Source organism: Carica papaya, chromosome 1 (assembly GCF_054855325.1).
Source record: "Carica papaya isolate Zhongbai chromosome 1, ASM5485532v1, whole genome shotgun sequence".
Taxonomy (NCBI): domain Eukaryota; kingdom Viridiplantae; phylum Streptophyta; class Magnoliopsida; order Brassicales; family Caricaceae; genus Carica; species Carica papaya.
This window is the reverse complement of record NC_142309.1, coordinates 4,319,606-4,336,660: the sequence shown is the minus strand read 5'-3', so window position 1 is coordinate 4,336,660 and position 17,055 is coordinate 4,319,606. Positions and strand designations below refer to the sequence as shown.

General features: G+C 33.1%; 3 protein-coding genes across 3 annotated transcripts; 1 reads left to right on the top strand and 2 right to left on the bottom strand.

Moving 5' to 3' along the window:
- The first annotated feature begins 694 nt into the window (after nucleotides 1-694).
- On the top strand, nucleotides 695-3,374 carry LOC148269100 (uncharacterized). The gene is made up of 2 exons (XM_088215413.1): nucleotides 695-967; nucleotides 2,509-3,374. Exon 2 carries the CDS (start codon nucleotides 2,559-2,561, stop codon nucleotides 3,120-3,122), a length of 564 nt encoding a protein of 187 aa, XP_088071539.1. The 5' UTR covers nucleotides 695-967; nucleotides 2,509-2,558; the 3' UTR covers nucleotides 3,123-3,374.
- A 5,681-nt stretch (nucleotides 3,375-9,055) lies between these two features.
- On the bottom strand, nucleotides 9,056-12,301 carry LOC110807424 (SWI/SNF complex component SNF12 homolog). Its single transcript, XM_022032548.2, has 2 exons — nucleotides 10,065-12,301; nucleotides 9,056-9,358 (listed from the first exon to the last, which is right to left on the bottom strand). Exons 1-2 carry the CDS (start codon nucleotides 11,597-11,599, stop codon nucleotides 9,286-9,288), a joined length of 1,608 nt encoding a protein of 535 aa, XP_021888240.2. The 5' UTR covers nucleotides 11,600-12,301; the 3' UTR covers nucleotides 9,056-9,285.
- A 757-nt stretch (nucleotides 12,302-13,058) lies between these two features.
- Nucleotides 13,059-16,024, bottom strand: LOC110807423 (Galactose oxidase/kelch repeat superfamily protein). The gene is made up of 2 exons (XM_022032547.2): nucleotides 15,416-16,024; nucleotides 13,059-14,482 (listed from the first exon to the last, which is right to left on the bottom strand). Exon 2 carries the CDS (start codon nucleotides 14,449-14,451, stop codon nucleotides 13,210-13,212), a length of 1,242 nt encoding a protein of 413 aa, XP_021888239.1. The 5' UTR covers nucleotides 14,452-14,482; nucleotides 15,416-16,024; the 3' UTR covers nucleotides 13,059-13,209.
- Between the last annotated feature and the right edge of the window lie 1,031 nt (nucleotides 16,025-17,055).

Sequence of the window (17,055 nt, the reverse complement as noted above, 5' to 3'; positions counted from 1 at the left end):
ATTTATGATTGTTCGTAGATAAAAAATTAAAAGAGGAATGATAAATGGTTGTTAGTGTATCCACGCGGAGTGAAAATTTTAATATTTATGTGAATATATTATTCTTTACATTATAATTTATTTAATAATATTAAATATGTTGTCATTAATTAAAATATATTATTAAAATTAAAAATTTATATAATATTTGAATAAAAAATAGTGTGAAAACTGACTTAAACAATTTAAATATTACATAGACTTTTTAAAATGTTATTAAACCAACATTATTTAAATATACGACGTAAATTATAATATTATTTATTGATGCGACGATAATTATTAATAAATCAAATAAAATTTTATAAGAATAAAAAAAATGATTTTAAATAATTTATTAGATTGTTTGCGAATCAAAATAATACACATTGAGATCCATACATAGTTATCGACGAGCAGCGTCAATAGCTCGTCGCCCAAATGGGGGCTTAAGATAGTCGAAAATGAGTTTGATTTAGGATGTTGAATTTCAGAGAATTAGATGTTAATCTGACTATTCTAAGTGATTAACAGTGATTTAGATAATTCAAAAGATATTATTAGTGTAATTTATTTTTTTAGTGTATTGTCTAATTACTTCTACCAATTGGCTACATGAGATAAATAATATTTTGTTAAAATATAAATTAAAAAAACAAAAAACAAAACAAAACCCTAAGCAAATTTCAATGGGTTTTACAGGGTTTTAAGGCAGCGTTGTTCACAGTTCCGTCTGTTAGAAGCCTACAAAGGGAGCAAAACCCTCTTCTAACCTCACCGAAGCCCACGCTTCTACAGAGCGGTTTACATAGCTTCCTCCAAATCTACCTGAAATTTTACGATCGACTTCTCATAAGCTCGATTATTCGTCATTCTCTCAGTCTCACAAGCGACGGTGTCGGTCAACTACTTTCGGATACGGGAAAGTTCTTCGGCAATTGCTTCGTAGGTAAGTTCATACATCATTTTACATACATTTATACGAATCAATTGCGAAGTTAACTTTTTATGATAGTTTATTTTTTGCGTATTTGAGTTTGATATCACACTGATTTGCTCTGGATGAATTATTGGATGCTGACTGCACTTGGATATCCTTCAGTTTTACGTGGTTTCTGTTAATCCTTTTATACAAATAGCTTATTTAGATATCAAGGAATGTATCTCCGATCGCATGGGATCGGTATAAATGAAATTTGTCCAGTTCATTGACTAATCGTTGACTCTCCGCATGTATGCTTCAGCTCTTTAGCTGCTTCTCCGTCTTACTGCATATTGCTTGATTCCTCTCATTTGTACATTATTTTCTTTTGCACTTTATCAGCTTATCTGGAGATTGGATATGTTGGTTGACTTGTTGGGATATAGGTTTTAAGACTCGCAGTTTTTACTAGTTTATCATAGAACCGGATCCTGCATCTTTCTTTTCGCCCTAATCAGTTTTATAGCAGTTTGTGTTAAAAGAAAAGACCTGGGGAGGAGCAGGTAATTATCAAATTTATACCTTGTTATTTCTTTTTGTTGATTGGTAGTAAGTAAACATGATCTGACCATATTAAGAAATGATTGTATTTAATAAATGGTTGCTGTAGATTATCTATTTCTTTTCAAGAAAATCCTGTCAATATGGTTCTTTGTTTTGGTACTCTGTTGTTTATGAGTTTCCTGGTGTTTTTTTTTTTTTTTTATAATTTCATTGGTATTGAAATTATAGGTGTAAGTGGCAAGGTCTTTCTGGCTTAAATGAGTCATATCCTGTTATTTTACAAGGTCTGTTTGGGCCGTTTGAGGATTTGGTTTGTATACATGTTGGAGTTATGTAGTTAGATGAAGCTATTTTAAGCTTGGAAATTCACTTGTTCAGGCAACTGGCTTGCTTGAAATAACTTGCATGCTTTAGTTGGATTTTTTTTTTTTCCCTGTTATTATTTATTGCTATCTCAAATTTGATGACTGGGAATTTTTATTACCTGTCTTACTAAGAATTGGCATGTTTATCTGGGTTTTGGGAAAGTAATTGAGGGCTGGCTTCTCTTCAGTTTTAACAATGGATCATTTATTAGTGGGCTAATTTTGATTCTGTCAGCTGTGCATGGGCTGCACCACTTTGTTGTCTTGTTACAGAATACTAGTTTTTAATTTCATTTATTCTGTTAGTTTTTTGTAGGTTATGGCCACAAAAATCTATTAGAATAACTTAAACCTTTATTTGTGTGCGTGAACCTCGTATACCTCTTTGAAGAGGCTTAGGTGTGGCTCGTGCGTATCAGTCTGAGTTAATTATAAGTGCCATGTCTCATTGTTCTTGGGATCTTTTTCGTCCCTTTGCTGTTTTTAATGATCTTTGATACATGCACATTGACCTTTGTTTTGGGCAAGTAGCTGAATTATTTTGATTAAAGTTAGCTTTTATTTTTTAAATTTATATCTCACATTCTCTTTCATGGTTTCATAAATTTATTGATTGCTTATACTTGTTTCTTGACTCAGCGATTCCCGCTAATCGTGAATCCACACCAGACTCAGTAAAATCCGACACTATGTCCTCGTCAAATCATAAGACAGAAGATTTAAACCCCGAAGCATCTGACAACAAAACATCAGAAAATCAGTTTTTGACCCATGCTACCAATTCCTTAGATGATCTCCAAAGTCAGCAAGGAAAGGAAAACCTAGAGCAAGGTCCAGATAAATCAAAGGACACTGAAAATAGTGAAAAAAGTCAAGGAGAAGGTGAAGGGAAAGAAGAGGAAGCGGACGAGGAAGAGGAAGGAGAGTGTGGATTTTGCTTGTTCATGAAGGGAGGTGGGTGTAAAGATAGTTTTGTTGCTTGGGAGAAATGTATTGAAGAAGCTGAGAAGAATAATGAAGAGATTGTGGAGAAGTGCTTCCAGGCTACTGCTGCTTTGAAAAAATGCATGGAGGCTCATGCTGATTATTACGAGCCAATTTTGCGTGCAGAAAAGGCAGCAGAGGAGGAAGCTGCCAAGGAGTTGGAAAGAGAAAAGGCAATGGATGGATCTGAGGGGAACACATCTTCGAAGGAATCAGAGCAGAAAATTGAGTCCAGTGATTTGAAGATGGCAGGTTCAATCAATCAATAAGAGGGTTAGAAGTTCCCTGATTTTTGTTCTTGGATATAATTGTTGATTCACTAGCGCTATTTCTTTTTTCGAGAATTGGCTGCAACGATTTTATTTTATTTTTCAGATAATATGAAACCGGGAGTAAGGGAAATTGAGAGGTCACAAAGAAAGAAAAAGATTAATGTAACCGCTAATTCATATTTCCTTCAATAAGTGAGTGATGATTCATCACTTGAAGAACATTCATTATTTAGAGATACAATTGTAACATGTGTTTTTATATAACTTTTCAGTTAGAGTATTAAAGAAATGCTAATTGCTATCAGTTATACGGTGATGTATCTCTAGGAGTTACTCCTAAATTTACCCGTTTTAGGCATAAATAGTAGCTCTTGAGTTAGAGAAAAACACCATCTTGTTACCATTGTTCATTTGGTGGTGCAACTAACATCAAGGTCAAGTTCCATACATTCTTGATTTGGCTACCATCTTTTGTTTGATTCTTTTGAGTGGTAACCAAATTAATTCATGCTCCACTGTTGCTTTATCTAGTTGCACATCAGCATGGAGCTTGTTAATAGGTGCTTTATCTTTCCTTTTTGGGTTTCCACTTCCAGTTCCAGGGGATTCTAGAAGAAAGTTAGAATATTTTCACAGATTTTTGTTGTCAAAGATTACTTAACATCGTGCTGAATCTCCTAGAAGCAGTTGAAGGAAAAGTGTTACCATTACATGGAAATTTGAGTGAAGCTAGATGCACACAATGGAAATAACTTGAGTAGTATGAACTTGTGTCTGTGTTTTTGTACCTTAGGTTAAGGGGATAAAGTTGAATGCGGTTCTCTGTACCTGATTTCTGAGGCTTCACTGAAGTTTAGAAATTACTGGGCTGCACAGAGGTAGGAGTTAAATTGTTAGACACTTGGACTAAAACAGGTGGTAACTGGGCATTAACATATTTATATATGTGTATGCAGAACAGTCTACTAGTTGCTTTAATTGGATGGCAGAAAGTCCTAGCTAGGAAAGTTAATCAACAGCATTTTTATTGATTCAGAAAGTTTGGTTACATATGTTCTGTAAGTAGACTAGGATTTATATTTCTTTCAAATATGGCAATTGGTATAGTGATATGGGTAAGTTTTGGAATTTAATAGCATTAGGATTTTATGTAGAGTTTACACTCTTAAGTTTATTGAAGTTTTGATATAGGAAAAAAAGAGTTTAAAAACAACATTAAGAGAAAAATTAACGAAGAACTTAAGAGAAAAATAAGAAAAACCAAATTAGTGATATTGGATCTCAATAATCGATCAACCTTTCAATGATGCTTGTATATACTCACCAAGCATGATCAAAATAAAGAACTTTGTATCTACCTAGGATAAAAGAGCTTAAAAACAATTTAAGAGAAAAATTATATAAATAATTAAGAGAAAAATTAACAAACAACCAAACTAGTGATCTCAGATCTCAACATCTGAATAATGTTTGTACATACTTACCAAGCATAATCAAAATAAATCTACCTAATTAGCAAAATGAGCATATTATTTGAAGAATCTATAATGATAATAATTGAATAGTATTCTAGCTAAATAGGAAATGATAAGCTTAAATCAATAACAACTCTGTAATAGTTACTAAATAAGCTAAATATTCTTAATAATACATAAACAATCACTTACATATAATTTAGGATCTTCTTGTTTTGCATCGTATTTTTGTACTTACTAAAAAATCGACCTAGAGTTTCACCATGTGGAATTAGAAAGAGTGTGAAAACTTAAACATGGCTTTCGAAGAAGAGAAGCTTGTATAAGATCCTTTGAGAAAACAAAAATGTTGCCATAAGTGTAGAAGTACTAAACTATGTAGGTTTAGTACTTCTACACTTAATTGATATGTAATTTCTATGTAATTGGGTGGTACTCCCTTAATACCTTTGTGAATAATAATACTTTCACTTTTTATTTAAAAAAAAATATAAAATGTAGGTGCTACAAAATCTACTGAAGGAGAACTGCCAGATTCTAACTATTAGTATCAAACGGTAAAGACTTTTTAGGTCTAGTCTCTTCAACTAGTGTCGCTTTTGTCTTCATGGAGCTCTAATCAACCAAGAAAACTTGTACTCAGCATAGGTGATGTCAGTGTTTGTTAATAAATCAAAAAATAAGTGTTTTTTTTAAGAAAAAATCAAAAGATAAATGACAAGGTTGGCAAGAGGGTTGGGATGTCAAATGGCGAAATTACCAATAAAGTATCTGAAATTACCTTTGGGAGTTAACACAAAGATGAGAGGACATGGGATCCGGTGGTGAAGAGCTTCAAAAGAAGGTTGGCGGGTTAGAAGATAAACCTTTTTTTTATCAATAGGAGGTAATTGACACTTACTAAGAGTATGTTGGTTAACGGACCCATTTATTACATGTCTTTTCTGATAATCCCAATAAAAGTGACCAAAAAATTGGAATTTATTCATTGTAGGTTCATTTGGGGTGATTCGGGGAACAGGAGGAAGTACTATTTGTGAATTGAGATGAAATAAAAAAACCAATGTCTCATAGTGGTTTGGGGTTGAGATGTTTTGTGGAGATGAATATGGCTCTACAAGGGAAATGACTATGGAGGTTCATGAAAGAGAATGGTACTCTTTAATGGAGAATGATTGAGACAAAGTTCGGTACTGTTGATACGGGCTGGTTTTCTAGAGTTGCAACGAGACTGCACGGGCAGGGGTTCTGGAGGAAAAGTAGCATGAGTAGGCATAAATTCCAGGAATGCATAGGGGATGTTGCGGCAAGATGAATATGGCTCTGTAAGGAAAATGACTATGGAGGTTAATGAAAGATAACAATAATCTTTGATGGAGAGTGACTGAGACAAAATTCGATACTGTGGATAGGGGCTGATTTTCTAGAGTTGTGACAAGACTGTGCGGGAAGGAGATGTGGAGGAAAATTTTTTGAAATAGACATGAATTTCAGGAATACATCATATGGAGTGTAGGTAGGGGGGACAATATTAATTTCTAGCAGGATTCCTGGCTTAGAGGAGGTGTATTCAGAGACCAATTCTCTCAAATTTATGCTATAGCATGGTATAAGGACATCACAGTTTATGAGTCATGAGAGATAATGGAGGGAATAGAGAGTGTATTGTGAATAGGGTGAGTAATCTCAATGATTGGGAGATTGATGATTATGAGTCTCTACTAAAAAATATACTTTCCTTTGTCAACCTGATTGGGAACAATGATTAACCATTATGGAAACTCAAGAGCAATGGTTTCTTCACTGTCAACTTATATTACAATCATTTGGCTAAGAATGAAATAGCAGAACCCAGGTTTCTGTTTTAGCAAATATGGAATGTGAATGCTCCTCCCATAGTTTTTCTTTTTGTTTGGGATGCGGAGCGTGAGTATATTTTTACTATATTGACAAATTGATGAGACGGGAAAAGATTATGGTGAATGATTGTTTTCTTTGCAAGAGGGAGGCAGAATCTTGTAATTATATTATGCTTTAGTGCCCTTTCACATATAAGTTATGGATTATTGGAAATTAGTTGGGTAATAGTTGGCTTGATAAGAGATGAAATCTGGGTCTAGAAGGGCATTAGTAATGGGAGGAAACACGTGAGTCTCATTCCTCTTACCAGTTTATAGGTGGTCTGAAAGGAGAAAAACAAGAGAGTTTTTGAGATGATGAAAGAGAATTTTGTTAGAATTAGAGACAGATGACTCCAAATATTGGGTTTCTTGTTTATGGGGCATCATGTTCATTCTTTTAAGGATTTTGAAGATTTTTTTGACATACCAATTGAGTTGTAAATATTTTTATATATAGGTGACATTCCCTTGGTGCTTGTGAGTTAGTGAAATATACTATACTTTTTATTTCAAGGAAAAAAAAAAAGGAATTACTCCATCTTTGACAATTTTTTTTTTACTCAGTTACTTCACACATTTATATCTTCAAGATAATTACTTAGTTTGTAGGCGCATTAGAAAGAAACTCTTGAGAAGGAGAAACCCAGAAAGAAGATGACTATGAGACTCTTCTGCTTTGAAGCACATCATACACACCCTTGCACACAAAGCATGATTCAGTCAGCGACCTTTGAGTAGATTGTTAGTATTTGTCCTATTTGAAACTGCAGTCCAAACAAAACTTTAAACTTAGGAGTAGGAACCTTAAGGGCACTGAATAAAAACATTTTCTTGGATAGAATGGTTACAGATAAGAAGGCATAGAAAGACTTGCAAGTAAAAATTCCCAAAGAGTTCAAAGAGCAGTCTACCCTCAGGCCTTGGAGAAAAGACAACAAAATGAGGAAATTGTTATCAACAACTTCGTGGTTTACGCTATTTACTATAACTAACTCTCAAGCAATAGTCGCTTATAGCCTGAACTCCCAAAAATAGTCTTAAAAGGTGTTTCCATAACTGCATTGGTGAATGAAATGATCTATTTCCTCCTGAACTAGCATGTATGGTCCCCTTGATCTTTTTAGTTATTATTGTTAGTAATTCTTCTTTCTCTGTAAAAAGAATTATTGTTAGTAATGAAGTAAAATTACAGAAATGTGTAATGTGTTGTTGCATTTTTTTTGTTTGCCCCGGAAGGACTTGTCTCTTGCCATAACCTTTATCCATATGGCTATTTGTTGTTTTCCTGGCTCTTTTTCTTTCGTCCTTTCTATTAGTGCAGACCACAGAGGTCTCTCTTTGATGTACTTTCTCCCCCTAGTTGCTACCTCTTTATTTGATATTATGTAAATTTCTGAAGGAATTCTACAAAATTCCTAGATGTTTCAAACATAGTTTCAGGAGATGTTTATGTATTTATTTATTTTTCTTCTCTTGAAGGAAGTAGTGTAATTTATTTTCAAAATCTCTAAAACCTGCATGTGATTACACAGTGGAAGGAAGCTGCCAAGTAACTGAATGACACTAGCTAGACCTACCACCCTCCTTATTCTGAAAATTGATGTTCATTAGCTGTCTCTGATACAAGATTCCCTTTCTTTTTAAGGATATAAAGCAGCATTTCTTAATTGTGGTTCACTGGTGTTCTATTATATGTATCTACATAATATATATATATATATGTATATATTCGTGTATATTGTGTGTCTATATATACATGTGTATATATATATATATATCCGTATATATTATACAATCATGCATAATGTGATGTAGGAGAGGTGAATAAACTAGAATTTGTTTATTATAATGTGATTTTAGTTATTTAAATTCTAATGGTATGAAATATAAATTTGAATAAAATATATAGATTTGAAAAAAAAAAAGTGGTATTATAATTCTAAGTTACTTTTTTTTTAATCATCGAATTTAAGTTAAAATTATTTGTAATTTATTTTTTGAAATATATGAGAATAAAAATTTATTGTTGTAAAATAATATAAAAAGAACTGATTTAATTGTACATTAAATATATAAATTATTAATTTTATAATCAAATAATTAATCTTTAAAAATAAAATAAAATCACACCAAACTAGGGGTATTGGGAAAAATCCTAACAGTAAAAGGAAGACAGCAGAGAAATAGGCTGAAAGTAACTTCGAATTTTTCTCACTTGATTTTTTATTTTAAATTATTTAGTATTCACAATTTAATTAAATTTATATATACAATTTAATTAAATTTATATTTATAATTTCACAATAATAAACATGTATTCACACTCAAAAACTAATTCCAAAAATAAAATTAGACTCTCGACATAAAATTAATTAAAATTTTAAATATTATTCTTATAAAAATGTTACATTTTTATTGTATTATAATTCTTAATCAACAAAATTAAAATTTGAATCAGATTAAACTTAATTGTTGGTTGAATTAATAGTTAATATATTTTTAATCATCATACCCCAGATTGTACAACACTGAAACTTTTTGGCACCAAGAGCAATGAGCAAAAGCCAAGTTCAGATAGAATTTAAGCCTAAAAACATGTTACTGATTGTACTTCCCTTGTTTTACAACCAACAACTCCTTCCCCACGGCTATTCAGTACTAGATATCATAATCAACTATTCTATACTTACACCAAAGGAAGCAAAAATGATCTCCAAATATTGAAGCTACCAGAACCAACAAGAAGAAACACCGTGGCCTATCTCCTCGACTTCCAGCTCCACTTCATGTGCTCCCTGGAACATCATTTCCGGGTGCTGGCTTTCGATTCAAGTATCGGATAACAGCATCTTCAACCCTGTTAGAATAACCCAAAAAGAGAAGAAAATTTAGTCAATCTGGTTTTTCAAATTTATCTAAGATATTCATAGAATACATTCAATTATCTGGGTTGAATACTTAATAGGAGATACTGATAAGAAATGATCTAAAATCTATTATTCAATGTAAAAACACCCTCATCGTGAACAAGATTGCTAGACTGAAAGCGTTGGTCAAGCTAAAACCACCTTATACGGAAATAATTAAGAAAAATGTGTGCTGGCAAGGATTAGAATGTTAAATTAGTCTTCTAAATTCTAATATAATGTTAAATGATTGATTGTAATTAATTATCTCAAATACTGATAGGAAATGGTCAAATATTATACTACCTTATAAAAAATATATTAAGACCAAACTTGAAGTACAGCTGACTAATCTTGAAAAACAGCAGGATGTATTTGAGATATCAAATCCACTCCAAGTTACGAGTTATATGAAACAATCATTCATGTTAAAAACTGGCTATCAATTATCTCAAGTAATATCATAGGGGTTAGTCGGGAGACTTGAAGTCCACGATTTGAGTCTTGGGAGAAGGTCAATACAAGTGAATCATGATTTGTGGTGGCTCTTTGACTTATACGAGTCTGCCTCAAATGGCAGAGCATAATAATAATAATAAAAAATGAAGAACACGGGACAATAATGACCAAAGAAAGAAAAGAAGTTGATGAACTTACCATGGTTGATTGAAGAAATCTGACCGACGTTCTTTCTCAGCATTTCGACTACCTTCTCCAGCTACAAGCTTCAAATCCCTGCTTTGAGATTCCATCAAGGCATTAATAAATTCCACAGGTGATTGACTGAATCCTAGAAAAAATGCTCGTCTCCTCCTATGTTCGTGTATTTTTCTTATGGTTGCACATATTGCTTCCTCACAGGCCTCAATCTCTTTGTTCTTCTCAGCATTGGCTAATAGAATAGACAGTTCTCTCTGTATTGGGAAGGGCACATCAACCAACACATCGTAGCATGCAGTTCCAGCTGGACTACTCCCCGATAGCTTGATTTTATGCTCCAAATGTATAGGTGGTGGAGGAGTCAAATGCTGAGATATTTTCTGTGAGACCATTGTAAATTTCATCTTTTCTTCCCCAAACACTTTTTGGAGAGCTACATCGCAGCTAAAGAAAGAAGGGTCATTTGGGTTCTGCAATTTTCTTGCCTTCACGTAATGCCAGATTGCAGCAATAATTCTTGGGCGGGTATCAACCTCAATACCAAGCACTTCCATCAATGCAGGGGAAAGCTTAAATTTCTCAGGAACGTAATTCATTTCCAACCGTATATTTACTGTAAATTCTTGATCCCCTTTTCTCTTCACTTCGAAACCCTCGTGTGGTGCAGGTGATCGAGCTTGCTCCCACATAATAATATGGTTATCTGGATATAATCTCTGATCCAATGAAATGCTTACTCTTTTGAAAAAAGATGAGAACTTTGGATATATCGGGTTTGATTTCTGAACAAATCCAGGCTGATCAGGGTCTACTCCATCTTCCAAAATCCTCCCTATTATCTTAAGTGTCCATATTGGAGGTTCAGCATTTGGCTTCTTTGGGATGGTTTTAATCTGATTTGCGTATGTGTTGAAAACATAGATTCGAAGAGTTTTCTGAATGCAAGGAGGATTCTTAAGGGCCTCCTGGATGTCAACCTTCTTTCTCGCTAAAGCAGCATCTACACGAGCCTCAAACTCGAGAAGCTGTGTGTATAAAGCAGACTCTGGAAGAATTGCTGCCACTCTATCCTGTAACTGTTTCTCAGGAAGCTTCTGCTTCTTCCTTCGAGCACCAGCTGGTGTAAGTTCCATAGCTTTCAAAGGAGAAATTGTGTTTGTCATAGGAACACCAGGTGGACGCATGGGTGGCTTTTGGGGGAATCTTTTAAGATTGACAGATCCAGGAGTTGGGATGGAAGGTGAAGATGATCCTAAGTTAGCAATAGCCGCTGCCTGGTTCGGGTTCATAGCCAGCCCTTGAGCTTGTAAGTGAGCTTGTAACTGGGCATGAGCCTGTGCTTTTGACTGCGCAATAGCCTGGGCTTGGGAGAGCTGAAACTGAGCTTGAAAGCCAGCTGCAATTTGTGCCTGAGCCTGGGATGGTGTGAATGTCGGGTTCGTGGGTATAGAAGGAGAGGCCATTCCAGCATTTCCGAAAGGTGAGGAAGATGAACCAAGGTTCTTGGGTGGATTATTGTTGTTCATAGACATCCCCCAATAGATAAATTTACCAAGAAATAACTAAACAACTAACAATATCCAAACTTCACATACGCATTAACTCTAGTATCTCAACATAAACACCACCCATTGACCAAGCCAATCAAAGCTTTAAGATTTCCCTCACCAAAAAAAAAAAAAAAACCTAAAGGATCGGAATTCCCGAAAAAAGGGAACCTTTTAATTAAGAGCTAAACTCCACTAACGTGTACCTAATAGTAAGTAAGACAACCAAAAACTATGTCTCCTAAATCCCTGAAAAACGCTGATCTTTCAACCAGAAGATAAGAGGAAAAAAAGAAAAACCCTAATTCACTGAATTAAGCTTCAATTTCTACTCCTAGTCAGTGCCGTCAAGCCAGGGACTAAAAGCATGTCGGGCAGACACAATAACAAGTCAAAAACACGAAAATCCAACATATAAAACACCACTAAAATCTGAAATTCAATATCGGAAATAGGAAATGACACTGAAAGGGCAAGCTCGAGAGAGGATTTTTGACTGAGAGAAAATTCGAATTGAAGGATTAAGAGGGAACAAAGTAAATTGCTTACAGAGTATAAACAGCTCAAGCTTTTGCTTGCTGTCTTTCTGCTTTGCCCCCAACAAAAAGAGCTGCCACAGAGATGGGGACGACTTTTTTGTGCTCTGCTTGGTTCTCTCTCTGTTTTTTGTTGTTTCTTTTTCTTTCTCCAGGAAATTGTAGTTCCTGCCCGTTCTGCCCATATTTTGACGGGTTCGGTTTCGGGTCATTATCTGGATAATTACCCGGCCCATTTAAGTCTAATGAATGGAATTATGGGGAGATCGGAATAACAAGGGAGAATATTTAGAGAATATTTATATTTATATTAATAAAATATTTATATATATAGTAGGTTTTGATAGATCAAATCCGAATTCATCCTATTCCACAACTATTTTTCCGTCATCCGAACTCGATTTATTCCGAACTTACTATTTAATGAAATAACTTACTTAAATCATATTTAAATAAGTCGGGTTCGAATTAGAATTATTATTTATATAAATAATAGTACAAAACCTAATAGCCTAAGTAATTGGCTAAATTTTGAATTGGTGTCTAAGTTGCTAAAATTGATTTGATTAATGTATAATCAACAACATAATTAGGATTATGCTTCAAATTATTTATAATCTGTTTATTAAGAATTTCATGTATTTTTTTTATTTTTATTTTTACTTTTTATTTAATAAATTTACTTAAATATTATGTTTTATATTCTTTTATCAATTATTTTTTTTTTTATGTAAAACACATAATTTTATTTAATTAATAAAATTTACATATTCGTAAGATTTTATTGTACATCAACTTCCCAAGATCATTTACAGTACAAGAAGAAAACATACACTCACATCCATATATGTTTTTTTTTTTGTAGTTTTCAATTTCCCAGAATCAGTACAGATACAAGAGAAAGGGAATCAGCAAAATGCTTTTAATTATCACCAATAATGCCAACGGATGATGTATCCTCCAACCAAGTTACATATATATATATATATATAACCACAACAATCCAGTGCCATTATTTTTATTCTTCATAAAACTTCTTTCTATATAACATCATCATCCTCAAGCTGCCATTACAGAACAGTTGAGGATAAAATGACTAAGCCTGCGTTTACAGCAATCGATAGGCCTCCACCGCAATTCCTCGCTATTGTTACCACCGGAACCCGGACAGCAAATGTATATACTTACATCATCTTCTAAATCAGATGATGCACCCATCACAAGCAGCTCATAACCAAGAGACTTGAATGCCACACCCCATCCTCCATGAGAATCAGCTTTAACCGGGACTGAACCTAGCTTCTTCCATGTATTGCTGGCCTTAAGGTAGACTCTCAGCTCGTTGGAGGATGTTTCGAGTGAATATAGTTGGTTGTTTACAACGGCAATTAGAGGCGGAGACTGCAGGGTTGCAACTGGGATATCTCTTAACATGTTTGGTATATGTTCCCAAGTGTTTTTAGCTTCATCATAAGCTTCCCCACAAGTTAAGTCTCTTCCATTTTGGTCTCTCCCTCCAATGACAAAAAATTTATTGTCCATGTAACATCCGGAACAAAGCTTCCTTCGGATATGCATATGTGGGAGTCGATGCCATGACCTAGTTTCGGGGTTATACTTCTCTGCAGAATTCAGTATTTCCCTACTTGTTTCCAAATCAATCCCACCCGCTACGAAAGCATGAGACCCACAAGTGGCTGAAGCAAATAAGCACCTGGGATTGATCATTGATGGACCCTTCTGCCATATATCAGTCTCCAATTCATATCTCCACACAACTCCACCACTTATCTCCCTGCCTGACACAATCAAATGAGTCCCTGCACATAGAGATTCCTTGTCTCCAAGCAGGAAGCATTCATCTGCAGGCAAATTCGGAAGACTCCTACATGACTTGAATTGTCGATCAAATTCCCACCAGCAACTATCACCACTAGCCAACATGAAAACTGAGGACTCCCTACACCTGATTTCTCTCCTGATCTTGAATATCTCACCACTCTTCAGCAGCCAAAAGAACTGCTTGTTGAGCAAGCCTAATTTCCAGTACTCTGATTCAGGAAACCGGGCCAGAATCAAGATCTCTAACTCATCACTGAGCTGGGAAACAACATACGAGTAATCTGCATCCTGAGGTTGGACCACTGAGGAACTACAGCGATTTTTTCCTTCATCACCGGAATTTACTTCCAGGTTCAGTTGTGGTATCCAATTAACCTCACAGATTTTAGGTTTCTGCAGTGCAGGGGAATAGAAGTCGGTCTGACTCTCTTCACCTTCTGCTTCTTTGTCTCGAGACATTGATCAAACACTTCTTGAACCTTGGAACTCTCTGTCAGTTTGACCAAAGAAGTCAAGAACAAAGCAAATCCAATATCAATCATAAGCCATCCAAGTAGCTTACAAGTAAATAAGTATAAACAACAGATTGGGTCCAAAAACAATACAAATAGTATCTTATATGTACATACATTTATCTAAAACTCCACATATTGGTAAAAAATAGATATCAAGACAGACTATCATCAAACAAAAGAATGATCAATTTTCAAATCAATGATTGAACAGATAGACAGGCCAAACAAAGATCTATTCCATTTACTAGTTAATAAACCTGCAAAAAAGAACATATATAACACATGTAGTATTAGATCATGCTTGTTTTCCTTGTCATAATTTGAGAAAAAAAAAAAAGTAGAAGAGTGAAAATGAAAGAACTGAAAACCAGAATGAAAATTGGAATATAAATACGAAAATCAATATTCATTTCCAGCAATTGGTCAAATACTAACACTTCCTTGTCACCTAGAGGAAGAGAACTCAGAGAAGAGGTTCAGAAAATTTAGATAAAGAACAAAAATGAACAATATATATAAGCTTCATGGGTGAAAAAGGAAAAAAAAAACTCAGGATTCAACATTATTTGCAGAGAAGGAAAAAAAAAAACTAAACAAGCTGGACATGCAGAATTTGATAAAAGGAAGTGAAAAACAGTTGCAGAAACCATAAAACTATTAAAGCTTAAAATCTCCATTAGCCCAATACACTGCTGTATAGATATATTTATATATATTGTATGTGTTTGTATGTACATACATGCAACTGGACCTTGAAAATGATAAAGAAAAGCTAAAAGGGTACCCGGAACAGAAAGGATGCATATATGAATATACAGAGAGATGAACATATACATATATATATATATATACTTATAACATAGCTACACATGTATACTATGAGACTGCCAAAAAGATAGAGAGCATACCAGATATACCAAGTCAAAGACAGAACAGTAAAAAGAAACAGGAGGTGTAGAGTCTCCAGTGCTTAGACAGTAAGATAAACCCTAGAATTTGGATTAGAGGAAGAGAGAGAAGAGATGATACATAGATACAGCATGAGCACATGTAAACACCCAAAAAGAACAACCGTGAAGAGAAAGAGAAGAAGAGAGGGCAGAGGCCATTAAAGGCTCAGAGATTGAGAAATATTAAAGTAAAAATTTTACAGTACACCCCCATTTGCTGGGGATTTATGCTTAATTTAGTTTAATGTAACCCATATTGGTTAGGATTATTATAATATTAAATTAAATAAAAGACGAAATTTTCGTTTTATTTATACATTTTCTTAAATTTTACCATTAACAACAACAAAAACCCATAATATTTTTTCAAAAAAAGGAACTTATAGAGCTAAAAAGAGAGTGAGAGACAGAGAGGGTATCTGTTATTTTCTTTGTTTTTCTCTTTCACTTTCTCTCTCAGACAAACAAAGGGTAAGCAAAGAAAAAAAAATGGTTTTCTTAAAAAGAAATCTGAGAGACAGAAGGCAAAAACAGAGAAAGTTTTTCCTTTTGGTTTTTTCAGAGCATGGAAAAATTTTCAGCAATGGAGTCCAGCTCATGCATTAATGTTCTCATTCTTTGTTCTTTGTTTTTTCTTCTCGTTTGCCAATTATGGTAAATATTAGTAGTATTTTATTAATTAACTTCTGCTTAAAATTTTATTTTAAAATAATAGTGAGAGAAATAAATTATTTTTAAGAATTATTAAATAATAATTTATCAGTATTATATTTTATAAATTAAATTAAATAATTAAATATTTCACAATATACTTTTTAAGATTTAAATCAATTTAATTTATATATTCACTAATAAAATAAGATACCGATTCTATTTAATCAAACATTATAAATCAGTTAGCGATAATCGTAATGTATTTATAAAGTAGCGACTTTTATTTAAATTCGTGATCTTCAAATTGAACACAAAAATTTTAATTACCATACTACTACGATTTTAATAATTAGTTCAAGATAATTATAAAGTTAATAATATTATTAAATATTAAAATAAAGTGTAATGGTTACTTTGAAATTTAATTAGAAGCCTTAATTTTCTATTTTTTTTTTTGTTTTAAAAATGGTTATATAAATTTCCTTTAAGTTTTTTAAAAATTTTATTTTATTGCTATTTCACTTATATGTTTATTTATTAATAGTTACATTTATGGATATAATATGATCACTAACATAATGATTGTTGGTTATATAACATTAAATTACTTCTCTATTAAAATCTGATTTAAAATAATTGCAACAAGAAATAACAAAAGTGCATAATTTGTAATGTTCTCATGCATACATAAATATATTTATGACTTTAAATATGTTGATATATATTGTTCTTTTTCATGTAATATTAAATGTACCTAAATTAAATTCTTTTACTTTATAATAAAATATTTTTAATCAGTTTTAGTTGATAAATTATTTTATTATTAACAACTTAATTATATGAAAACAATATTGAATTAATAAACTAAAAAAATTGTTATTTAATATATATTAAAAATATATGAAATTAAAATTAAGCAAAGTTATAAAGTCCTTTTTGTTGGT